The 26,881-nt window shown below is 41.8% G+C and overlaps 1 protein-coding gene and 1 pseudogene across 3 annotated transcripts; one reads left to right on the top strand and one right to left on the bottom strand.

The window, feature by feature from the left end:
- Positions 1-60: 60 nt before the first annotated feature.
- Positions 61-26,405, bottom strand: PAIP2B (poly(A) binding protein interacting protein 2B). Of its 2 annotated transcripts, XM_080685412.1 has the most exons (5): positions 26,223-26,405; positions 25,519-25,600; positions 4,996-5,144; positions 2,407-2,583; positions 61-1,214 (listed from the first exon to the last, which is right to left on the bottom strand). In XM_080685412.1, the coding sequence occupies exons 3-5, from the start codon at positions 5,131-5,133 to the stop codon at positions 1,158-1,160; spliced, it is 372 nt and encodes a 123-aa protein (XP_080541538.1). In that variant the 5' UTR covers positions 5,134-5,144; positions 25,519-25,600; positions 26,223-26,405; the 3' UTR covers positions 61-1,157. The 2 variants fall into 2 exon arrangements, with proteins under 2 accessions (XP_080541538.1, XP_080541539.1); XM_080685413.1 differs by lacking the exon at positions 25,519-25,600 and having other exon boundaries at positions 26,223-26,399.
- LOC308256678 (large ribosomal subunit protein eL33-like) lies at positions 5,326-5,975 on the top strand (annotated as a pseudogene). Its single transcript has 3 exons — positions 5,326-5,343; positions 5,406-5,505; positions 5,738-5,975. The product of its transcript is annotated as a large ribosomal subunit protein eL33-like (transcript).
- Positions 26,406-26,881: the final 476 nt, after the last annotated feature.

The raw sequence follows: 26,881 nt of genomic DNA, 5'->3' as shown, positions 1-26,881 counted from the left end.
CACCTGGGTCAAGTAGGACTCACTCTACTAGGCTTTTTTTTTTTTTTTTTTAGTTCTTTTGCATAATTCTGTAAAGTGGGAGAAGCATCAAAATTGTGAACTGAGCTCCTTACTAGTGTCCTAAAAAATACATGTACTTATAAAAGTGCATAAACGTTTCCAAGGAAAGTAATATACCAAAAGGACCGAGTCTTCATGGGCTGGGAAAATAACTGTCAAAATAAATTTAAGACACACTAACAGGATTCAAGGATGGCTTCTCCAGGCTGAAGCTGATGGCCAGCATAGCATGCCTTTCACACACCTTTGGCAACAATATCTTTTCTTAAAATCAGAATAGGGTGGGGGTGGAAAGGAATATGGGACTAGATACCATGAAAGACAAAGAGGCAAATCTACCCAAGTGCTCCTGTACCTTGTAAATGATGAGTTTGATGGTAGCAGTAAACAGAGGCTTAAGAGTAGGCCAACCATAACTGTATGACTCAAGTGGCAATAACCATCACAGTTTTCCCCTTGAATTTACAACTTTCATCAACCATCAAAAGAGTTACTGTAAACCAATACTTCAAGTCCGTGTTTTGTTGAATGGAGGTTCAAGGCAGGAAGACATGGGCTCAGCAGACAATTGGTAATCCCAGTTCATTGCAGAAAGCCCTCAAGGGTCGCATAGTTGCATGGTCTGGTTTAAAGCACCTGCTTCTTCCACTCATCCTCTTCCCAACCAGCTTAACAGACTCAGTAGTTTTCTAGGTGCTCACTGCCCTTGCAAGCATACAGCAGGGTGAGAGGGCATTCGTAAACACCCAGATTTTCTTGGTCAGCTTATTCTGTTTAAACACACATAGCAGTACATTCCTGATGAAGGGGGGAAAATTGCAATAATTTCCTTAACTCAAAAAGGCAAAACCTAATAATGATAATAATAATAAACTGCTCAAAATGAAAGTCAGTAGAACAAAAGAGAAATACTCAGAGGCTTGTAGAGTAAGACTGAGCACGTTTAGCTACTCCAGTCACAGTGTTAAGTTAAACTACTATTCCCCTCCCCCACTGTGCACCCCTAGCCCACCCACCCCCTTTAGCTCTGCCTTTTTGTGCAGCACTGTCCCCAGATGTAGGGACATACAAGTCCTCCTCAAAGTTTCTCTGTCAGCTCAGTACTTCACTCCTGGAATAAATTCCTTGGCATCCGGGTTCAGGTTACTTTTGCTCTGAAATAAGAACCAAGAGATAATAAATCCCACGGCAAACTGTATTTTAAAACTGATTTTCTCCCTGCTTCCATTATTACCAGTACCTTCCCCTCAGCCTCAAGAGAGAAAAAAAAACCAGAATTCCTGCAACTCAGCCCATTACTGCTGGGCTGGTCTCAATGGCTCCTGACATACTAAGCCCTGACTAACCTCACTGTCTCCTTCCTGCTTCAGATTTCTGCTCCCTTTATGATGCTTTCATTAGGGGCTTTTAAGTTTGACTCCAAAAATAATTCAATTCATTGAGCACCCTAATCTGATGAACATCAGAGAACTCCATCAAACCAGTTTGATTACCACAGTCGCTATGTACATATATCATTCTTCATCTTGCTGTACTCTCTTTGGTTCTCTGCTCTCTTGTGAATACCCAAACCTTAGTAAACTATGGGGCACAATCATTCAGACCATGAGTTGTGTGAGAACTAAATCACTCAGAATTCCATAGGTAAACATGGAAGGCAGGGAATTCATTTATCCAGTCTTCTAATTTTAAGTGGAAAATGGCCTCTAATGAATATGTTCCTTCCAAAATGAACAGTTTTTATAACAGCATCATTCAAAATTACAAATGTAGATTTGAGGGATAGTAAAAGAAAAGGAACAGCAGCAAATGATAATTTAAAACCAAATCTTGCCCTAGCTGGTTTGGCTCAGCGGATAGAGCGTTGGCCTGCGGACTGAAGGGTCCCAGGTTCGATTCCAGTCAAGGGTGCACGCCTGGGTTGTGGGCTCGATCCTCAGTAGGGGATGTGCAGGAGGCAGCTGATCAATGATTCTTGCTCATCATTGATGTTTCTCTCTCTCTCTCCCTCTCCCTTCCCCTCTGAAATCAATAAAGATATATTAAAAAAAAACCAAACAAACCTTTTCTATGTTCAAATTTTTATCCTTAATCCCAATTCTATTTTAAAAAACCCATTGGGAAAAATGAAAGTTGGTGATGCTGTAACATTGATGTTTTCACAATGCTTTATTAGGTGAATGCATCTTCAATATACCCGATTATTAATGCCCACATGGTAAGTGGAGAATAGCAGCTTAGAGGGCTCCAGGGATTTGCCCAAGGTAGTAGTGCCAAAAAGTAAGACTGTGACTACAAATCCCATATTCTCACTATGTCACATGTGGAACTACTTATGGCTCTTACCAAAATATCTTCAGAATCATGACCATTGCTGACAGATAGTCCATTTAACTGTTGTTGCAACTGTCCCATGGCCTGAGGCAGGTCTCGCGATGGAATAAACCAGTCTTGGTCTTCCTCGTCCAGCATCTCCTGGAAGCACCGGTCCAAGAAGTCCTGCTCCAGCAGCTCCTCCTCCACCTAACAGGCAAAGGTGCAAGCTCAGACTCACCCTCCCAGAGGCACTCGTCCCTTCCAGGTTTAATCCACCTCTTTGTGTTAGAGGTTTTTACCCCTAGATTAAGAATAATCTTGCATGAGACCTATTAAGAATTAAGATGCTTCTAATGACTGGCTGGACAGAATATACTTTTTTTCAATTGTTAAGTTCCATTAACAATAAGACTAAGGAAATAGTTATTCAAAATAGCAGAAGTTCTTCACAGATCATCTAAGACTTCTAATATGTGAAACAGATATTTTCCATTCACATGGCAATTACCAAAAATCTTTTTTTTTTTGTAAAAATATTTTTTTATTGATTTCAGAGAGGAAGGGAGAGGGAGGGAGAGATTAAAACAAGAATGATGAGAGAAAATCATTGATCGGCTGCCTCCTGCATGACCCCTACTGGAGATCGAGCCCGCAACCTGGGTATGTGCCCTTGACCAGAATCAAACGCAGGACCCTTCAGTCTGCAGGCCAACGCTCTATTCACTGAGCAAACCAGCTAAGGCCCGAAAGTCATTTTTAAAGCTTAAAATTCTTTTCTCAATCTTGTTAAGAAGCAACTTTTCCTAAATTTCCCATTTGACAACTATGAAAAAGGTATAGAAACTATGTAACTAGACCACTACCTGGACAATGGACATTAAATCAAAACCAACTCTCAGCCTCTGGCCCAATTTTCTGGTAATGAGGCCCCTAAGGGTGAAAAATACTTTCAGAACCTTAGAAAAATATAAAGAACACTTTTTGACATACCAATAGAAAATGATTTCGTCAATGTAGTATTCTTTCGAAACAAGAAACAATATGAGCCCTGGCTGGTGTTGCTCAATGGGTTGGAGTATTATTCCATATACCAAAAAGCTGCAGGTTCGATTCCTGGTCCAAGCAAATATCCAGGTTGTGGGTCTGATCCCCGGTCAGGGTACGTGCAGGAGGCAGCTGATCGATGTTTCTCTCTCTCTCCTTTCCTCTCTCTCTCCAAATCAATGAAAGCATGTCCTCAGATGAAGAAAAAAATAAAAAAATTCTATGAATATTGAAACAAGTCCATATTTCTTAAAGATTGCCCTAAACTAAAGCAACATGTATCTAAGATATTTTATACCTGTTTACAGTCATTGACTATTAACTCTTATGAAAGAGTTCATTCTGCACACTGTGTGATTTTAACAGGCCTCCTGCCTCACATTTGGCCATCTCTTCTCCTGCAGCTGGCCTGGTGACAGATTCACAGCTCACTCATGCCACTGCCAGGGGGAAGTCAAACAAAAATAATCACTCAAACTAGCCAATACAGTTAACACCCCATGAATTCCAAGGAAAAGTCACTGATAGCAAGACTCAAAAATAGTATTTCAACATTATAGTTAGCAACATTTAAAAAAATTTCAAGTAAATTAGAAAGTTATGAAGTACTTAACAGTAACTACAAAATATTTCTAAGCCACAAGATTTAACCTAATTGCTCAAGATGTGCCCTGACTCTCCCCAAAAGTGTTCCCCTTATTAAATTTATCCTTATTCACAGGCACAACCCCCAAAAATGGTTACCTGGGCACAGTGGTGTGAGTGAAGCATGGTGTATGTGCTATTCACACAAATCATGACACAGTGAGCCACTTGGAGTGGAAACTGCTGACAGCACCCCCAAAGCTTGTTTTCTTCTTCCCTCAGCAACAGGCTATTCAGTTAATACCATATTTCCCATCTCCCATGCTAGATATGGCCATGTAACTATCAAGTAATGTCCCCAGAAGGGATGGGAGCACTTTGCATCACTTGGTTAAAAGGAGATCCCTTGCCTTGGCCTTTGACTCTCTTCCTTTCCCAGGGGCTAGACTTCCGGTTTTCCTTCAGTTACTTAGCTGATAAGTGCCCTGGAGGTGGCAAAGCAACACCATGGAAGGAACTATGTGGTCCCACCTGTCTACCTGGAATGGCTTACCTTGGGCTAGTAATGTTACAGAGATAGAAGACAATGAATCACTGCTGAATCTTTGTTGAAGCGGTCTAGCCTTCCCCCACCCAACTACACACATATCTATCTCAGGCTCACATTCTGCTAGTCCGTGGGTTCTTGATTGGGGCATGCCAGGCTGGCCTGTCTGCACAAATCTGCTGTTTCTCAGAAGTCTATACCAGATCACCATGGCACTAGATCCTCTTTTAATTAATGTGGCAGAAAAATATCATGCTCTTCCTCCTAAGTACTACCTGGTCTTTTACCAGTTGAAGGTGTTTCTTGGTCAGCTCAGACCAGGCTTCCACGTATTTTTAAGTTATTCTAAAGCTGAGGAACCCATTTCTTTTGTAACAGACTGACAATAAAGTATTATAGCTGCTGAGTCACACACATCATTGTCCTTTCTCTTCTTTCTTTACCTGTCTGTTGAAATCCTCCTCATTCTCCATCCACATGTACTCTGCAAATGGGTTTTCTTTCTCATCGTGCCCATTTAACCCCTGGTCCTCTTTGGATTTTACACTGGGGGATGTATTTGCCACACTGGATCCATTCATTATGATAGAACCTAAACAGAAACAAAAGAAAAGGTAAAATGTTACAAGAACCAGGAAATAAAAACATAATTTCCAGATTCTCCCAGAAGCTTCTGAAGTTCTAAGTCTAAGTTATTAACTATAGATGAACACAAATTGCTAATCTGTATCTGTTACAAAACTAATAATATCCTATAATTATCAACTATACAGATGTACAGTTCTTTAAGAGTTAAAAGAAAAATATGCCTTCTTTCTGCCATCTTGGAGCCTGCGGAGGCTGCTGAGATCAGGACGTCTATAACAATAAATATCTCTGGAAGGCCATTTTTGCTGACTATAAGTGGGGTATCCAGAACCAGAGGGAGCACACAGCTCTTCTTAAAATTGAAGGTGTTTAGTCCGAGCCTGCATGGCTCAGTGGTTGAGTATCATCCTATGAACCAGGAGATCATAGTTTGATTCCCAGTCAGAGTACAAGCCCGGTTTGCAGGCTTGGTCCTTAGTGAGGGGCATGCAGGAGGCATCAATGATTCTCTCTCATTTTTGATGTTTCTATCTCCCTCTCCCTTTCCTTTTCTCTCTCTGAAACCAATAATAAAAACAATTTTTTTTTAAATTGAAGGTGTTTATACTTGAGATGAAACTGAATTCTATCTAGGCAAGAGATGTGCTTATGTGTACAAAAGCAAGAACACCACAGTGACTCCTGGTAGCAAATAAAGTAAAACCAGAGTAATCTGGGGTAAGGTAACTCGTGCTCATGGAACAGTGGCACGGGTCATGCTAAATTCCAAAGCAACCTTCCTGCTAAGGCCACTGGACATAGAGTCTGTGTAATGCTGTATCCCTCAAGGATTTAAACTTATTGGCAAATAAATAAATGAAATGGTTTTGTTCTCTTGTAAAAATAAATAAAGAAGGGGGAGGAAACCATGTCTACGTTTAGTTAGCCTTTCTAGCGAGTGAGAGGGAGGATGAATCTTTTCAAGGCAAATTCTGTGGGTTCTAGAACAGTGGTTCTCAACCTTTCTAATGCCACGACCCTTTAATACAGTTCCTCATGTTGTGGTGACCCCCAACCATAAAATTATTTTCGTTGCTACTTCATAACTGTAATTTTGCTACTGTTATGAATCGTAATGTAAATATCTGTGTTTTCCGATGGTCTTAGGCGACCCCTGTGAAAGGGTCACGACCCACAGGTTGAGAACCGCTAGCAGGGTCGCCTAAGACCATCGGAAAACACAGATATTTACATGACGATTCATAACAGTAGCAAAATTACAGTTATGAAGTAGCAACGAAAATAATTGTATGGTTGGGGGTCACCACAACATGAGGAACTGTATTAAAGGGTCACGGCATTAGGAAGGTTGAAAACCACTGTTCTCGAACCTAATCACAATCACATGGCTTCCTTAAAGTTTAAATAAGTAAAGAAAATGTGTTCTTAAATGAACATGGTAAGCAACTGTCTCTTATTTCGATTCTCAAGATTGGTTTTATTTAGAACATATTCAAAAAACAATACATGTTTACTGTATTGATAAGCAAAAAAGAGAAAATTAAGGTCACCAGTTGTTCAACCAACCAGAGGAATGATTAACAGTGTGGTGCATATAACCTTCCTGTCTTCCCCTGAGTGTATTCAGATACACAGACACACACACAAGTATCCATCCTTATGGTAACAGCATGATGCACCATCATTTGCTTTTTCTCATTCCTATGATAACACAGCCATATTGTCTTTTGGGGTGTTTTAATGTTTCTGTATTATAAAAGTTTGATGAACTTCTTGTGCTCATTTAAAAAAATGATTTCCTTAGGATAACTCCTAGGAATAGAACTGCTATATTAGAAATTACGTTTCTTTTCTTAAGGCTCTTGATTTATTGCCATCTGGTCATAAGAATTTAAATCCCCATCAGTAGTATATAAGTGCCTGTATCTCTGCATTCAGGAGTATTATTTTTTTAAGCCACCACCAATCTCAATTTATTACTTACATTTACATTTCATTTTTAATGAAAGGCTGAATATTTGGAGATATACTTACTGGCCCTTTATATTTCTTGTTTTATAATCTTTCTGCTTAAGTACTTTGCCCACTTTTCTATCAGGGTATATGTCTTTTCCTTATCTTTTGAAGAACTTTTATCATAATTTTAATTTTTCATAAAATAATTTATAAATAAAAATATTTGATTTGCTTAATTTTTTGGTGGCAGTAGTGCTGGCCTTAATATTTGTCTATAGCTTGATGGAGGTTTATATGTTTTGTAACTCACCTGAATATTAAGAACTCCATAAATACTGGTGAATCATTACTTAGGCAACTTTCCCTTTCTATTTAAATACCATCCACACCCTATCCCCCTTGGGGCATCTTTAAGTTTTCTTTAACAAATTATTTCCTAATTCATTTCCATCTTGGCAACATTCATGAAAAAGTTCTTCTTTGCTTCTTCTGAGTACACTAAAAAATTATTGCTTACTCCCCTTTAAAATATTTGCAATTTTATAACCTGTTATAGATATTAGGTAGAACTGTGAAGACTCAAGAATAGCCAGTAAAACAACTATTGATAGTTTAAAAAGTATTTCATTTATGCCCAGCGGCATGACTCAGAGGTTTAGCATTGACCTATGAACCACAAGGTCACAGTTTGAGTCCCGGTCAGGGCACATGCTCGGGTTGCAGGATCGATCCCCAGTAAGAGGCGTGCAGAAGGCAACAGATCAATGATTCTCTCTCATCACTGATGTTTCTATCTTTCTCTCCCTCTCCCTTCCTCTCTGAATACAATTAAAAAAATATTTTTTTAAAAAGTATTCAATTTAAGAGAGAACCCATTTAATTCACTGTTGGTATAAATAGGCACCTAGTAAGAAATTATCAGTTTTACATATTTTACATAGAAACAAAAGAAAATAACAACAGTATGGTGCACCCTTATTTGCTTTTTCTCATTTCTATGTTAATAATGCCCTACTGTCTTTTGGAGTGTTTCCAATTTTCTACATTACATAGGTTGCTTTTATATTCCAAATCCAGCTCCATAATAATTCCCTCCCTAAGGCTACAGAAGAGAGAAAACCAGTTCCTTATTTTTACCACTTCCACCATAACAATGATAGAAGCAAGTCTGCTCTGTATCAGTGGGTTATTCCTCAACACAGCGACTCCTAAAGGTCCCAATCCTTGCTGGGTAGCAGGTTGCACGGTATCATCGTTCCAAAGATTCACTGGCAGTTGTTTACAGCCAGCACAATGATTTATCCTTATCAATATGGAAGTCATTCATAGAAACTCAGAGTTTAGTTTTCGAAAACATCTGCCTTTGTCCAAAAAATAAATCCTGAGTACACACAGCCATAAGGAAAAAGGGAAGGCAGAGGAAGAAAGAAAGAATAACCCTTCTAATTCAAGAACAAGGAGGAATACAGAGAGCAAATTGCAGGATGCACTTGTTCATGAGAAATGGAAAGGAAAATTACCATAATCTCACATGGAGACGTTCCCCAAATTAACACACTTTAGCAAAGTTGAAAACATTGAGATATGGGGCTGCTGATACTAGGAAAGTGGTTTTCTTACAGTTGGGTACACAGTGTTGATTTGTACTTTATACCATTCTACTCGTGTTTTCCACACAATTGGAAAGTTTGGTTTCTCTTAAATAGCAGCAACCCAATAATTTAATTTGTATAGTGTTTAGCAATTTATCAAGTACTTTAACATCTATCGTCTGACTGCCTCAGAATCTGTCCTGCCTCATTTTATTTTTTTAAAATATATTTTTATTGATTTCAGAGAGGAAGGGAGAGGGAGAGAGAAAAACATCAATGATGTGAGAGAATCATCGATTGGCCGCCTCCTGCATGCCCCCCACTGTGGATCGAGCCCACAACCCGAGCATGTGCCCTTGACTGGAATCCAACCTGGGACCCTTCAGTCTGCAAGCCAACGCTTAACCACTGAGCAAAACTGGCTAGGACTGCCCTGCCTCACTTTAAAAACCCATCCAGACATTGCTATAGGAGGAACAAAGAAGGTACCAGATTCAGGGGTTAAGCAACCTAAGTTGCTGGGTTAGTTCAAGAACACTGGATTATGGGTTTACTGGGTGACAGTGCTTAATGTGTCCCTGGATGTTAGTAGGAGATGGGAATGGGGAGACTTTGCTGGAGACTAGAGACTCCTAGGTTAGGCAGTTGAGGAATGCCTTCCAACTTGGGGAAGACACTGGGTAAGATAGGATTGCTGCCCGTAATGTCCCCGACTTTCCGGCTTCCAGAGTTTAATGTAACGTTCTCCTCTATTCCCAGCTCCTCTCCAGCTGGCCATCCTCCATGCACACCCTCTAAGAACGGTGTGTCTCTAACCATCCTACCCTGACCTTTCACATTCACTCAATCCTCACCCATACCAATGCACATCATTATGATACTGTAGTGTAGTGGGGACAAAGAAAATGACTCCAATGCTTCCAAAGATGGGGGAAATGTTTGATTATACAAGGACTAGTAGCCCACCGTGCGATAACGTGCGCAGCAGGCCGCCCGCCACTTCCACAGGAGCTGTGCTGCTTCTATGGGAACCGTGCGGCTTCCATGGGAGGTGGAAGCGAGCGTGGGCGCTGGGAGAAAGCAGCGCTGCTTCTGTGGGAGGCAGGCCCTCTGTCTCCTCTCCGGGCCTGTGCTTGGCCACTGAGGCTGCGGGCCGGACCCCCTGTCCCCCAGAGGCCCTCTGTGGCTGGGGCGTTGCCATGGCAACAAAGCAAGTGTCCCACCCTGGCTGCTCAGCACCCACTGCCCAGAGGCCCTCTGCAGCTGTAGCAACGAAGCAAGCATTCCGCCAGGCCGCTCATGCTTCCCGCTCTCAGTGGCAGCCCCCTCAGGAATGGGAGACCCCTCAGGAATGGGAGACTCTGGCAAGGCTGAGGGGACTGGGCGCCACCATCTTGTGGCTATGAGCGCCGCCATCTTTGTGATTGAGTGATGGTTAATTTGCATATTACCATTTTATTAGATAGGATTACAGATCAGAATGGCTCCATGTTGTCAGCTACGCTATGGAGAGGCCCATGTGGCCAGGAACCGAATCCTGTTAACACCATGTGTGTGAGTTAAAGTTCATCTTCCCCCAGTCAAGCCTTCAGATGAGACAGCTGTCTCAGTTGACAGCCTGACTAACTTCATGGGAGACTCAGAGGTAGAGGCACCCAGCTAAGCTGCTCTCAGATTCCTGACCCTGTTGTTTTAACCTGCTAAACTTTGGGGTAAGTCATTACATAGTAACAAATAAGTAATACAGGTAATCAATAAGCAATGACAACTAGCTCTGCCACACAAACTACCAATTGCCACACCTTTTCTCTTATCTACTGAGAGGGCAAATGCGCAGTTTTAAGTGGATCATTGCTTGAGAAGTTCTTTAGAATTAAACCAACATATATAAAAAAGTTTATGTCTAGTCTGTGTCTCTATTACAGTATAAAATCTAAGAACTACTTGAAACTTATTCCCTCTCCACCTCACTTTCCCTCTTATATACACTGCAAAAAGGCTGAAAATGGAACATAACATTTGTCATTTTGGCTGAAGGTGGGAAAACACGTAACCCTGTTCCTAGTCAAAATAGAGGTGCAAAGTCCTGCCAAGCACTTGACTTAGAATTCTACTATGGTCAAGAATTCATGCCTAAAAGGGCTTGAAAAAAGGGCTTTGGTTCACAGCCATAAGGAACTTTAAGGCTTTTAATGTATCTAGGATATTTCCAGAATACCTGTTTCATCAGTGCAACACTTTAAACACCCACAAACTTTCAGATCCAACATGTTCACAGCAAAAACTAGCTATTCTTTGAACCTAAATGAGATTTGGGACTTTCAACTGAATCACCTGGAAAAAAAGTCTACTGAGCAATGGATATAAAAACTAGTCTCTACTATTCTGTTTCCTGCAGTTTTGTTAACTTCATTCAATCTGGTTAATACAATATTTTAAAAGTTAAATATTGTGGATAACAGTTTTAAATTTTATTTTATTTCAAATATACTGCTGCTTGATGCAGGTTTTGTCCATTCTTAGTTATATCTTGATGCACTCACTCATTAATGTCTGAGTGCCTGTTTACCCCAGCCAACTATGCTGTAGTGCTTTGACAGGCTGTATAGTCCTTGCCCTGGTAGTATTTACATTCTCTCAGGAGACAAGCAAATAATTAAGAATAATTATGATCCCTGTTATAAAAGGAAAAGAGGAACTATTAGAAAACTAACAACAGAGGGATCCAACTAAGTTCAGGAGTGGGGGATGGTTAGAAAAGGTTTCGCTAAGTAAGCAACACATTGATACCTAAAGAATGTAAATTAGCCAGAAATAGGGAGAAGAGGAAAACGTATGTGCGAAGTCTCAGAGGCAGGAAAGAACTAAAAGAGGAACTAAAAGGAGATAGGTATGCATATAGTTGGAGCATCAAAGGAGAACCAGTGGGAGAAGGGCAAGGAAGAGCGATGAAGATGCATAGGCAGACAAGGCCAGCTCATGCAGGAAATTAGAGACTACATGAAGGATTTTGGATTTCATCCTAAAAGCAATGAAAGCCATTAAAAAAGGTTCAGGACAGCATAGCAACAAAGATTCCATTTATATTGGACATAATTCAGGCTGCCATATGGAAAATGGACTGGACAGAGAGTGAATAATGGGAGACCAGTAAAGCAGGTAATGTGCTAATTCAGATGAAAAAAATAATAATGGCTGCTTAGACTAAGATAATGGCAGTAAGAACAGAGTGGGAAGATTCCAAAACTATTTTTGGTTGTTTGTGGTGATGAACTGATGTGGGGAGACAGGATGAGAAAAATATCACGGATAACTTTGGCATGGTAATGTCATTCACTGAGCTAAGAAACTCTGCGAGAAGGGCACACTTTCCCTGGGTGGCAATAGGAAGTGGGGGTAAGAGGGGTCATGTGTTCAATTTTGGACATGTTAAATTTTTAATGCTTCTGTCACAGTCAAATGGTGATGTTAAGTAGGTTGTCTACATGCGTCAAGAACTGGAGAGGTCTGGCTTAATATAAAAATTTGGAGCAGTTGTTTATATAAATGGTAACAGAAGCCATGGGACTAACAGGGGTGGGCAAACTTTTTGACTCGAGGGCCACAATGGGTTCTTAAACTGGACCAGAGGGCCGGAACAAAAGCATGGATGGAGTGTTTGTGTGAACTAATATAAATTCAAAGTAAAGGAGCGGAGGGGAGAGCAAGAGAACCGGATAGAACAGCCGGATCCGGCCCGCGGGCCGTAGTTTGCCCGCGGCTTTGCCTAGGGACAAAGGGCCAAGTGAGGTGAGAAGAGAGTCTAAGACCCAGACCAGATGTATATGCACATTTTAAAGTCAGGTAGAGGAGGAGAATAACATAGAAAAGGAGACTGAGAAGAAGTCAGAGAACTGAGAAGAAAACCAGAAGAGTGTGTCACCACAGAAATCAAGGGAAGAAAGAATCCCAGTATGGTGAGTTGAATGGTAGCCTTCCCAAAAGGTTAGCCCATACCCTAATCCCTAGAATCTGTGAAGGCTACCTTATTTAGAATAGGGGGTCTTTGCAGATGTAACTAAATTAAAGATCTTGAGATAAGTAAATCATCCTGGATTATCCCAGTAGGCCCTAAATCCAATGATAAGTGTCCTTGTAAGAGAAAAGCAGAGGGAGATTTGAGACAGAGAGAAGAGGAGGAAATGTGATCAGGGAGGCAGAGACTGGAGTAAAATGACCACAAGTCAAGGAATGCCTATGGCCACAACAGTGGAAGAGGCAAAGAACAGATTTCCCTTCTCCCACAGCCTCTAGAGGGTGTGCAGCCTGGACACATCTTGAGTTTTGACTTCTGGCCTCCAAAACTGGCAGATAATAAGTTTATGTTGTTTTAAGCCACCAGTTTGTGGTAATTTGTTATAGCAGCCACAAGAAACTAATATACCCAGTACAGGGGTGTGTTGAAGGCCGTTGAAAGGTCAAGAGGAAGGCTGAGGAATGTCCATAGAATTTAGGACCTTAGAGGTCTCTGATGAGTTTAATAGGAGCAGTTTTCTTCTGTCCCCAAAGTCCATGCTCTTAGCGACTGCCCTACTCTCTCATACTTCCCCCACTTTAGTTCCAGAATGGCTATGCTATAAAACTCTTGATTTTTCTTAAATATTGCTAATGGGCATAGAGGAACAAGGCTGAAGAAAAATGCTGCCCTGGCCAGGTGGCTCAGTTGGTTGGAGCGTCATCCCATACACCAAAAGGTTGTGGGTTCAATCCTGGGTAGAGGTTGTGCATAGGAAGCACCTGCTCGGTATTTCTCTCTCACATCACTGTTTCTCTCTCCCTTCCTCTCTCTCTCTAAAAATCAATGAACATATCATCGGGTGATGATTTAAAAAAAAGAAAAATTAGGACTACATAGTGTTCTTCATAAAGTTAAATTTATTTTGTATTAAATTAAGGTTTCCCTATGTTTTTTGGTGTTAAAATATCCTTTTATAAAATGATATTAATTAGAATGTTTTTACAATCCTTACTTTAAAAATTGTAATCCTAGTTGTACTCAAAATATTTTTGAAAATTTACTGGCCTGTGAAGTCCTAAAGATTGAGTATCTCTGATCTAATCACTCTTAGAAATTATTTGCGATATGCAGCCAAGCTTCAGAAGCACTGGTCTAGTCTGTAGGGCCTAGTTCTACTCGTCTTTTCCTCATTCAGAGTCTTGTCTGAGGGGAAGGGGGAACAAAACAGGAATGTTTCCAGGTAGGGAGTCTGCCCAGCCCACTGTCTGCAATACCAGCTATTCCTTCAATAGTCAATGTGGACCAGCTGATCAACTTGAAAAGTGAGGCTGCTAGGAGAACAACAGAAATTAGGTAGCAGACAAGCGAGAAAAACTTGTTGAAGCTAATCTCCTCTTTGAAAAGGTGTGGCTTCCAGAGTTTGCTTTCTCTTCAACTTGAAGCTTCTACATGATGCCTAAGTTCAGCACAGGTATCTTTGTCTTTATTTAAAACAAAAAAATAAAACAATTAAAAAATATATGTGTGTATGTATGTGTGTTAAATATGTACATATGTGTGTATATCTATCTATTCCTTCATAACTGTCTCCTGTGTCCAGCTTTATGCCAGGTCTATGATTTTGGCCTTCATTTTTCATCTGCAGAGGGATTATAAGAATTACTAGTATTACCTCAAACGATGCAATGACAAATCATTAAAACAAAAATCCACTTCTGATGTTTTATGCAGCAGATTCTATTCTCCAACATTCCAATAAGATAATTCCAGTGATTTCTTTCTTTTAAAGTTTCTCTTATTATCTTAAGTTATTGTTTAAAAAAATCTCAAAAATATCTTTAAAATGCACACAAAACTTTCAATTTAATAAATGTCAAAGTTCTTTGACATTAAAAAAATTACTGGACCCTTCTAAAGAAAGGCTAAATAGTAAGTGATGGAGTGATAAAAGGTACATATAAATAACCCCTATTTTCATGGGATTAATCACAAAATTCTATCTGACCAGTGTCCTCTGGTCTCTAAGCCTTGTAAATGAAACATTCTCTCTCTTGACAGTTGACTAAGACAATCATGAAAGGAGAATTGTGTTGTGTCACTGTATATTACTAATTAACTGAATGCAACACTATGCTGGGAGCAGAAAGTTGATCTTTCATGATTTGCTCCATCACCTATGCATACTCCCACACCAAATTCAGCTTTCATCTAGAATCAGATTTCTAGTATTTACAGTTAGTATACAGCAGTGGTTCTCAAAAAACAGTCCCTGTCCCAGCAGCATCAGTATCACCTTAGATGAGAACTTGTTAGAAATGCAGATTCCCAGGCCCAAACCTATACCTGTTGAATCAGAAATTCTGCGTTTGAACCTAGAAATCTGTGTTGCAATAAGCCCTCCAGGTGATTCTGAAACAAACTCAAGTTTGAGAATCACTGGTATACAGCAAGTAGAAAAATGTGTTTCCTTCTGTAGGTCCAAAGCCAGGGATATTGTATATTCTATCTTAATATGAAATGAGGACATCCAATTAAAAAACAATCTCCTCACAACTCCCACCCTCAAGCCAATGTGTTTTATTTTTATGAGTTAAATAAGAAAACAAGCTACAATGAGAGATTTCATCTGAAATGTATACTTAGGTATCAGTTCCCATCCAGCCTGATTATATATATAATACATTTTCACACATCTCAAGTCCTAAAAAGAGATCTCTATAAAGTGAGCCTCAGACACTTTAGGGATTCTATAATTTCTTATCAACGAGGTCTTAATATATCAAACTTATTAGAGAAGTAAAGTGGAATTATTTGCTTTACCTTAGAACTACATTCGACAGGGAGCTAAAGTTTAGGATATTGTTCACCTTTATACTTCTAAGTTAATAAAATTAAATCAAAAGATCCCATTCTTCATAAGTTTCTAGCATGGCAACGTTTTACTGCATAACTTCTTGCGTTCGGTGAAAATAAAGCAGACCCCTGGTAGGCACATTACATATCTTCAAGACTGCAGAACTAAACAGTTACATCTGTTCAATATTAAAACAAAGGTCCTATAAACTCTCAAATAGTGACTATACTGCCACAGTACTAGCCTCAGGAATAAAAAGATGCCAAGAACACCACTATCAAACTACAGTCAGCTCTCACTGGGTAATTACATTCTGTTCCGCTCCTATTTACACTAAAATCTCTATGTTAAAACTCACTATCCCTGAAATAATGGCATTTTAAATGTTAGGCAAGACCAGTCTGTAGTCCACACAACACCTACCGTGTTTCCCCGAAAATAAGACCTCCTCCGAAAATAAGACCTACTTACAGGTTTCCTTCTGGGTGAAATATAAGGCATCGCCCGAAAATAAGGCCCCAAGGCTCTGTCTCAGAATGAAAATTAATTTACCGTAAACTGGTCGCTAGGGCCACCCCGACTGGCGTCTAGCAACCAGTGACGTTACGCGGAGTCCTGACGTCACTGCTGTGTGGAGGCGGAGCGGAGGTCTGAGTGAGTGGTGAGCGCGGGGCGGGAGAGAGGAGGAGACTTTCGCAGATGCATGTAGAAGAACAGGAGGATTAGAGCGGACGGGATGCGGCGAAGGTGGTGAGTGCTGGTCTGTCTCTGGTGACACTACCTGATGCTCGCGGCCGCCTTCATGATGACTGAAGGTTCTCAGTCAGTGGCAGACCCTGCTCCAGCCCAGATCCAGGCCCCAGCAAGCCCAGTGACAGTCCTCAGGCAGGCCCCAGGGGGTAAATGTCTGATAAAGGGGTAGGGGGGATACTGGTGAAGGTGTTCAGTGGCACAGGGGTGGGGGGAGGGGGATCACTTAAAATGACACAGGAGGATCAGAGGGGGCAATCAAAATGACACAGGAGGATCAGAGGGGACAATCAAAATGACACAGGAGGATCAGAGGGGACAATCAAAATGACACAGGAGGATCAAAAGGGGTTACTAAAATGGTAATCCCCCCTCTGATTCTCCTGTGCCATTTTGATTCCCCCCTCTGATCCCCCCTGTGTCATTTTGAGTGATCCCCCTCCCCCCACCTTGATACCCCAATTCCTTTTTTTTTACCCCTAGAAATGAGCGCAAAAAGAAAAAGCTACTCCGTGGAGTACAAGAAAGGAATCGTGGAAGACTCTTGGGGCCAAAATCTTACTGCTTTCTGCAAAGAGAAGATGTTGAGTATCCGACTGGTCCGAAAATGGCGAGCAGAGTATGGTAACCTCATTGAACAAGTGGACAAGGGAAACGTTAAAAAGCGCAAGTGTGGATCAGGTCGGCAACCATTATTTTCCGAGCTGGAAGACCTGATCTGTGAATGGGTTGTTGACAGGAGAGCAAAGGCTTTGGTTGTGAATAGGGCTCAGATTCAAGAATTTGCCCTTGCAATGGCACCACAGTTTGACATAGCTCCCGAAGACTTCAAAGCATCACAACACTGGCTGGATAATTTCCTTCAGCAAAGTGAACTGTCTTTAAGAAGATCTACAGCATTGTTTAGGTTGGAAGATACTCAAGTTATTAAGCGAGCACTTGCATTCAAGTCCTTTATTGATGATGCTGACTTCTCTAAATACAAACTTTCCAACATGATTGCTATGGATGAAACTGCAGTGTTTATGGGCCAATCATCTCAAACAACAATTGAACAGCGGGGTGCCTCCTTAGCGTACATTCCCTCCACTGCTTATGAAAGTGCACGTGTTTCCTGTATTTTGGCAATTCGTCTGGATGGCACTAAAATCCCACCTTTAATCATTTCTAAGGGCAAGAAGGAAAAGATTGAACGTGTTTTGGGCGTTTTTATTCTTGAAACTGAAAAAGCCTGGGCCACACAAACAGTTATAAGGAAGTGGGTCGATTTAATGCTGCCGCTTGTTATGCGAGGGAGCCAAAGAGGTCTGCTAGTCTGGGATGCAGCCAGCACTCAACGCGCTAAAGACATGAAGACATTTCTTCACGAAAGAAAAATAGATCAGATAATGATTCCCGCAGGAATGACGGCCTATCTCCAGACTCTTGATATTGCAATAAACAAGCCGTTCAAAGACAATTTGCACATGGAAATTAATGACTACATTGAAAATAGAATGGAGAGAAATCAGCGTGGAAACTTTGTGAAACCTAAACTGCAAGAAGTTGTGACTTGGGTGAAGAATTCATGGGAGAAAATCACTGACAGTTGCATTGCAAATGCACTGCAAGCAGGCTACCTTGACAAGAAGTACTCATTTAAAGACAGTGCTATTGCTAAACATGAGAGATTTGGTCCACTGATTCTGAAAGAAATGGAGTCACAAGAAATTCACCAGGAAATTCAGGAATTGGATTGTTATGATGATGTTCCAGAAGATGATGACATGATTGTCACTGAATAAATGAGTAAATTCTTGATACTGTAGGATTCACAGTTTGTCTGGTTTGTGTTGACAACTACCGTACTACCGTACCGTATACAGGTAATAAATTTCCTTTATTTTCATTTAACAATAAATGTGTACCGTATTCTTCTTCATGGAAAAATAAGACATCCCCTGAAAATAAGACCTAGCGTGTCTTTGGGGGCAAAAATTAATATAGGACACTGTCTTATTTTCGGGGAAACACGGTACTTTCAAAAAGCAGCTAGTCCTAACCGGTTTGGCTCAGTGGACAGAGCGTCGGCCTGTGGACTGAAAGGTCCCAGGTTCAATTCCGGTCAAGGGCATGTACCTTGGTTGCGGGCACATCCCCAGTGTGAGGTGTGCAGGAGGCAGCTGATCGATATTTCTCTCTCATCAATGTTTCTGACTCTCTATCCTTCTCCCTTCCTCTCTGTAAAAAATAAATAAAATATATTAAAAAAAAAAAAACAGGCTATTCCCATGCAACTGTTCGGAGCACAAAGACATGAAAAGAGTTTTCTAATGGTTAGTATACAGGTATCTCAACACATTAAAAATAACAAAAATACCACAAAAGAAAACTAGACCTATCTTTATGCTACAAACATATAAGTTCAAATAAAGCGTGAGCAAATAAAATCAAGCAATTTATTTAAAAATAAAACCACTTTGTTTAGATAGGCTCAGTCCAGAAATGCAAAATGGTCTAAAATTTGAGAAATATAAAGCCCAGCTGGCATGGCTCAGTGATTGTGTGTTGACCTATGAAACAGGAGGTTGCGGTTCAATTCCAGGTCAGGGCACATGCCTGGGTTGTGGGCTTGATCTCCAGTGGAGAGCGTGCAAGAAGCAGCTGATCAATGCTTCTCTCTCATCATTGATGTTTCTCTCTCTCTCTACCTCTTCGTTCCTCTCTGAAATCAATTAAAATATATTAAACAAACAAACAAAAAACCAAAAGAAAAATGGAGGCAACTGATGGTTAGGTAGATGTGCCCAAGGTCATTCAAATAGAAAGCTGGCAAAGACAAATTTCAAATCCAGATCTTCTGACTTCAAATTCAGTGAGCTATCAAAAACATGATCATTGCTTCCTTAATTTTGCTAATCCTCACCCAAGAGGATATTTTTCCATTGATTTTTAGGGAGAGTGGAGGAGAGAGGGAAAGACAGAGAGAAACATCGATTTGAGAGAAACACATCAATTGGTTGCCTCCTGCACGAGCCCTGACCAGGGCCAGGGAGGAGCCTGCAACCAAGGTATGTGCCCTTGGCTGGAATCGAACCCAGAACCCATTGGTCAGCAAGCTGATGCTCTATCCACTGAGCCAAACTGGCTAGGGCTGCTTCCTTAATTTTAACAATTTATCGGGAGTTAATCACAAAATTGACATGAGTTAAAACTACATAGTATAAGGACTCAGTCCCTAATGCTCATATAATCAAATTTACTGAAAGGAGAACATTGGCATACAACACCCAAAAATCCAGAGTCAGAAAAGGGTGTGGATTTTCAGTATGCTCCTAAATAAAATACCTAATTGGCAAAATGTATGTCTAATATGACCCAATATGAATGCATAAAAAAAAGCAGCATCCTCTCAAGTTGGAAGATTCTCACTTTCAAGACGACCTTTGCCTTTGCCCCCAGCATTGACTTCTATTCTGGTTTTGTAACACCCCAGGGAGTCACCAGTGGAATTTCAAAATATGAATAAGCCATATGTTTCAATGAGGGTGTGTGTGATTATATAACTTTTTAAAAACTTGGAACTTATTGACCAAGATGATAACTTGGTTATAATACATTCTTGCTCTCCAAATGTCTCTCCTTCTTTCCTATAAGATTATACAGATTATTTTATAATGCACATGGAGAGCACTAATAAATCATGGTTTGGTAAAAATATATTTTAATGCACTATTCCTCAAACTATCCTATATAATAAAAGCCTAATATGCTAAGTGTCCGGTCATCTGTTCAACCGAAGTGTAATATGCTAATGATATGCTAAGGCCACTCAACTGCTCACTATGATGTGCACTGACCACCAGGGGGCAGTTGACCAGTTGCTATGACGTGCACTGACCACCAGGGGAAAGACGCTCCAACTGGTAGGTGAGCTTGCTGCTGGGGTCCGGCCCATCGGGACTGAGCCAGATGGGCTGGACACGCCCCTCCCTGGCCCCAATTGTGCACTGGTGGGGTCTCCCGGCCTGGCCTGTGCCCTCTCGCAATCCGGAACCTCTTGGGGGATGTCGGAGAGCCAGTTTTGGCCTGACCCCGCAGGCCAGGCCAAGGGACCCCACTGGTGCATGAATTTGTGAGCCGGGCCTTTAGTGTCTCATATAATACTGTTCCAAAAGATGTTTAGGTATGCTGCAGGGATGGGAGAGGAAGGAGGCGGGAGGAGAAGCCATAGGTAAATGTAATGTACCCCTTTTGGAGATCCACAATTTACAATGGTCAATAATATAATAAAGGCTCTAGAGAAGTCCAGCATTACAGAAACCTTTGGTTAAACAAGTTTATTTTGACACAAAATTCTTCTATTATAACTATTCACATTTTGTGTTTAGAAAAACTGTTTGAATAAGTGTAACTTAATTAAAACCCACAACAGAGAGCAAAAATGGGTAATTCTTAAAGGTCTCCTTCCACAAAATATTAATTCTTTAAAGAATCCCTAATTTCAGTTCAGTGAACTCCTTTCTCTTCACCTACCAATGCCTAGCTCAATTATCACCTCATTTGAGGAATTTTCTTCCAGCACTTCCTATATTACTAACTATTCCTTTCTCCTTATTTAGACAGCATTTTATTCATATACTAGAAGCCGGTGCATGAAATTCATGCACGGGTAGGGTCCCTAGGCCTGGCCTGCGATCAGGGCCAATCAGGTCCCCGTTCTCCGCCGCCTCCTTCCCTCGCCCTGCTCACCTCCCTGCCTCCCTGCCTCCTCCTTCCCTCACTCCCTCAGCACTCCCCCACTGCCGCTGGTGGTTCGCCACATTCCACTCTGCCCACTGGTGGTCAGCTCACGTCATAGCAAGTGATCAAACTCCAGGTCTCCTGGTTGAACTCTTGAGGGGATGCTTTGCATATTAGGCTTTTATATATATAGATTACCTCACTTATCATATGATAAATCAGTTCATCCATCTTTCTTCTTGTTAGCTTGTGAGCTCTTTCAGAATAAAGTTTGATTATATTTTGAGAACCTTGAAAAGTGTGGAACATATGTAAGTTTCAGGATGAAGTAAATAATTTCACTGTAGTGTAACAGTTCCCAGAATTCAATACTTGTATTTCTAAACTGTTACTGATATCCTGCCAACTACTTGAGAAAGTTTCTCCCTAAAACTTACATTCATAGCTGAGCAGCTGTGGTCATGGTTAACTCAGTTGTGACATGCCCTCTAGCTAAGCCCATTCATAGTCATTTCCTCAAGTGATTTCCATTTGCTTGCTTTTTGTGTTTTGTTTTTTCTAATCAACTAGGAATGTTCAGTAACCTTCATTATCTTTTCATATCTCCGTGCCTTTGCACCTGCTGGTCCCTGCTTAGCATGCTGTCTCAAGTTTTATTCACTTGGAAGACATTCCTACTTATCCTTTAAGAATGAGCTTAAGAAATACCTTCTCTAGGAAACCTTCATATATTCCCATCCTTTCAGAAACAGTTAGAAATTCCTCAAGTCATACACTTGTGCATCTATCTATACTAATAAAAGGGTAATATGCTAATTAGACCAGGAGACCTTCTGGACGTCCTTCTGGACAAAGCCATGGTGGCGGGGCCGAGGCAGAGGCAGTTAGGGGCAATCAGGCCAGGAGGGGAGGGCAGTTGGGGGCAAGCAAGCCGGCAGGGGGGGCAGTTGGGAGCAATCAGGCCGGCGGGGGGGGGGGGGCGGTTGGGGGCGAGCAGGCTGGCAGGGGGTGGGCAGTTAGGGGCAAGCAGGCTGGCAAGTGGGGGCAGTTGGGGGCAGGAAGGCCGGCAGGGGGGAGCAGTTGGGGGTGAGCAGGCCAGCAGGAAGAGTGGTTAGGGGTGATCAGGCAGGCAGGCAGGTGAGCAGTTAGGAGCCAGCGGTCCTGGATTGTGAGAGGGATGTCTGACTGCTGGTTTAGACCTGGTCCCTGAGGGGTCCCAGATTGGAAAGGGTGCAGGTCAGCCTGAGGGACATTCCCTCCCACCCCCATGCACAAATTTTGTGCACCGGGCCAATAGTTACTATATAACAGGCACTGAACTAAGTGCCAAGGTTAGAAGAATGAAGATGTGGATCCTTCCTCATGGAGCTCATAGTCTAGGAAGGCAGACAGCCATATGAACAAATAACTGCACCATATTACATGCAACAACAAAGGGAAGATTTATGGAATACTGTGACATGTGTCAATTACTTTGTTAGGTGCTTTAATGAACATTATCTATGATCACATGATAGGTATTTGAATTGGACAGACATTCAAGAAACTCTAAGGACTCCCATAGTCTTAACTGTCTTCTGAAGAAAATGTCCCCAAGGGGTTCTTTTGTATATACTATAGTCTGTGGGACAGATAATGCATGAAACCAATCCTACTTCTTTTTATTTTTTAAGATATATTTTTATTGATTTCAGAAAGGAAGGGAGAAGGGGAGATAGATAGAAACATCAATGATGAGAGAATCATCAATCAGCTGCCTCTTGCACTCCCCACCCTGGGGTTTCAGCCTGAAATCTGGGCATGTGACCTAACTGGGAATTGAACTGTGACCTCCTGGTTCACAGGTTGATGCTCAACGACTGACTGAGCCACACTGACTGGGCCAATCCTACTTCTTTGACCATAAAAGACTGGACCAAGACTCAGAGTCCTAACTAAGGACAGATTGAACTTTAAGGAAATAATCTAGGATATGGCTTGGCTCAAAAGAAAGTGTTATGCACAGAGTAGAACAGAAATGTCCTGGAAGTCAGTATTCTAAGGGATGTGAAGTGGGAGGGGGCACAATTGGTTTCACTGTGGTCAAGTTAATCTATAATTCCAACCTGGACCTCTCCCCTGAGCTCTAGACTGCTAGCTATCTGTCCCTCTTACTTAAATAACACACCTATAAGGGCAGGAGCTTAATCTCTAGTTTGTTTACCACAGTCTAGACCAGACTCTGACTTACAGTAAATGCTTAATAAAAAATTGTTGAATAAAAGAATAAGTGAATGAACTCTCAAAGAAGCTAAGGAATCTACAGTGGACGGGGGGAGGGGGAGCTGAGGGAGGAGGGCTAACAGGAAATAGACTCCAGGGATCATTTACAAGTACAGTTGATCCTCATTATTTGTGGATCCTGTATTTAAGAATTCACTACTTGCTAAAATTTATTTGTAATCCTAAAATCAATACTTGATGGCACTTTCACGGTCATTTACAGACATGCACAGAATGGCAAAAATTTCCAGCTACGCAGAACAAGGCAGTGCTCTCTGCCTTCTTTCAGCTCTCATATTGAGATGACTAAAGGACCAAACGGTAGGGGGCAGTGCAGTGCAGTGCAAGGAGCTTTGCCACTGGAGCCAGTAGGAACGGGTTTGAACCCTAATTCTGGCACCTGTTAGGGGGTGGCCTCAGGGAAGTCACTTAACACTTCTGAACCTCATTTTCTCTTTTTCAAAATAAGAAAACAGAATCTACCAGGATGAACTGTATTTAGTATTTAAGATTATTTCCCCTGAGAGCAATGGTTCATTATTTGCTAATTTAGTGATCTAGGTGACTTTATAGAGCATAATTACTGTGAATAATGTGAATCCACTGTCATTATTTATAAAACAAAAAACAAACAGAAAGATATAAAAAACAATTATTTGGATGGAGTAGAGGTCAGTGGCAAACTTCAAGAAGATTTTAAAATAGAACCTCATCAGACACATATACTGTGGAAAAGGCCTTCAAGAGGAGAGAACAGCACCTACGGAGAGAAGCCAAGGTGTGTGAAATAAACAAGCAGGTTCAGGAAAGTGGCTCTTCAGAAAGTTCAGAGCAGTAGATGTGGCAGGGGCCACAGTGCTCCCCCGGGTCCTGTTCACATCCTGTACTGCAGGGCTTCTCCCTCTCCCTTTCATTCTTAGTGTACAGGTCTTCCATTAAATTGTGAACTCCTTAAAGGCAAGATTTCTATGAAGAAGTCATAACTATAGCCCTTTAAACTTGCAAACAAGTAATTTATAAGTACAAATCCACAGGAAAAGAAAGTACAAAAATAACTTTGGTTTTTAACTGCAGCCTTATACTAACTCACAATAGCGACCCACCCATAAATTTGTTATTTGTCCAGGACTTTTCTTTTTTGACTGCTAGTAATTCTGTCAGAAATTCTTTTTATGGTTCTAAACACCTGGGGATTTGTTGAAATAGCTTTAAGATCTTCCTCTTTTTAGTGTGATTTATTAATAGGGTTCAAACATATGGTCCATCAAACAATGATGCCTCTTCATAGTAAAGATTCCTTTTAACTCACTCTACTAGACTTACTTTTCTATATACAAGATATAGTCTTACCATAGCAAAATACAAGGAAGCACACTGATACATATGTTACAAATAGAATAAGAAAAACAGTAAGAATTTTTCACAAAAACTTGCAAAATTCTGACCAGAACAGTGTGGACATGATTAAATTCACTGCTTACAATTCACCACTGAGAACTAGGAAAAACAATTCCAATTTATGTAAAGCCATGAAACTAAGCACTGTTAGAATCTACAAGGTTTTGTACACGTGTATTTTCTCTTTCCCACAGGCACTCTCTCTCATACATGCACAGCCTAAGGAGCCATCAGACTTATCCCAATACTTCAGTTTCCCCCACCCCACAAAACAAAACCCTCATTTACAAAACCCTGCAATACCTAGGTTAGCATTTTTAAAACTCTAAAGTCTCAATCAAATCTAAGTGTGGTGAGTTACTTTTTCCCCCATAAAAGTCTTGGCATAATTTTATTTAGGCACAACATAGTTTGTACTATCATCTAGAACATATGGCTGCAATCAACACTATTGAAACCCAACATGATACACTATGAAGGTGAAAACAAATTCTCGGTGAAAGTGGAATAGAGAATGTTATTTTTAAACAGTTTCAATGCTATTATCATCCATAGGCTGGGTGTGATCAAATCACATTGTGCTAAAGTATGTTCTATAATTTACGATCAACTAGAGTGGTCAGGCCCTCACACCGCAAACTCTCTGCCACCCGAATTAAGCTGTTTAAAATGTAATCCAATTCTGTCTACTTAAAAAATAATAATACATTTTAAATTTCTTGCTGTCAGTAAATCCTTCTCACCTGCATTTTCAGAAATTGTCACCAAAACAACTGTATTGGGACGAAGATTCTAGAGAGGACATAACGACCCAATGCTATTTTTAAGTAAGACAAGAATGGTTTACCTTTAACAAAACCGATTAAAGTTCCCACTGTAAAGTTTCCCTGTACAGTATTCTGCTTCTCTGGTGTTCACCTTCCAGCTGCCTGGAAGGGACAAGTGGAAAATGTTAGTTTCCATGAGAGTTGAGGATGAAATTTAGGGGGTGGGAGGAGGGGAAAGGACTCACTTGCGGAAGGGAAGGCAGAAGAGAATTGGCCAAGGTCCCTAACGCAAATTAGGTATCAAGAATGAGGGCTGGAGTAAAAGGGGAGGTGGGAGCAGAAGAAATGCAAAACACGCACGGGGGCCGCGAATGGGGGAGGGGCCAAATGCGCATCTCCCCCCTTCCCACCCGGGGAAGGTGGACACGGGATGCAGCATTGCTTAATTTGCCTAGTAGTAAAGGGACTCGCAAGCCAGAGACTTCAGTCCGATTGTTAGAAGGGGGCTGAGGGGGCTCAGGGAAGTTGGGGGTGGAAGGTGAATAGCGCGCCTTTGCAGGAAAAAAACGACTAAGAACCCCCGCGCCTCCAAGGGGCTAAGGGACACCGCAGTTGACGCGACGTGGGACCTGCCGGTTTACCCTCCCTAATGGAGCTCGGACAGGCGCGCGCCGCCCCTCAAAGCCCGAGGGCGGCGGAAAGGGAGGCGCAGGGCGCCCCCAAAACCTGGAGAGCGACGCTTCCCGCGGGTCCCCTCCCCAGCAGCCCGGGCGCCCGAGCCCACCTGAGCTGACCAGAAGCCTCTCCTTCAGACCCTACTCGGTCGCTCTTCCGATAGCCTCAGCCGTCGCCGCCGCAGAGATCGTCGCAGCCAGAACAGACTCGGCCTCCCCTATCAGAGCGTGAGCCACAGCACGAAGAAGCGCCCTACCACTCGCCAGGCTGCCTCTTAAAGCGCACTGACTCCTCACCCCGCCCCCGAACCCAAGCTATTGGTTGCTGGGCACCGCCCTATTCGTCTATTGGACCGAAGAGGATGCCGCTCAGTCACCTAACAGGGCACGTGTAGTGCTTATTGGCTTAAATGTGAAGTAGTTCCCTCCCACTCCCTCAGAAGTACCAGCTTCTGATTGGTAATAACATCTGTCTCTTTGCTCCCTTCGTTCTTTCCCTTCTGGTGGAGCTCCACCCTGCGGGAGACACCGGCTCTGATTGGCTGAAAGCACGCTATGCTAGTCCTGGATAGGCATTGAGCCAAAGCATTGGGCGCCCGGCTGGGAGGAGCCACAGGAGCAGCACCTCTGCGTTTGTAAACCCAGGCTCCTGCTCCCGCTTTATTCCATTGGTTGATCCAGCAAGTCCTCCCACAGGTTGCGCCACTCAGTGTAACAGGAGGGGCGGGCCTTAGTGGGATTTCCCCAGCTGTCAATTTCCAGGGAAGGA

This window comes from Plecotus auritus (genome assembly GCF_963455305.1).
Source record: "Plecotus auritus genome assembly, chromosome: 8".
Classification (NCBI taxonomy): Eukaryota; Metazoa; Chordata; class Mammalia; order Chiroptera; family Vespertilionidae; genus Plecotus; species Plecotus auritus.
This window is presented reverse-complemented; position numbering and strand designations above follow the sequence as displayed.

Excerpts from the sequence above, each read along its gene's own strand:
- PAIP2B (XM_080685412.1), bottom strand. The coding sequence starts at position 5,133 with ATGAATGGATCCAGTGTGGCAAATACATCCCCCAGTGTAAAATCCAAA. Across the intron at positions 2,584-4,995 it reads AGGAGGATTTCAACAGACAG|GTGGAGGAGGAGCTGCTGGA; the intron begins GTAAAGAAAGAA and ends TTTGCCTGTTAG. Across the intron at positions 1,215-2,406 it reads ATGATTCTGAAGATATTTTG|AGCAAAAGTAACCTGAACCC; the intron begins GTAAGAGCCATA and ends TTCTTATTTCAG.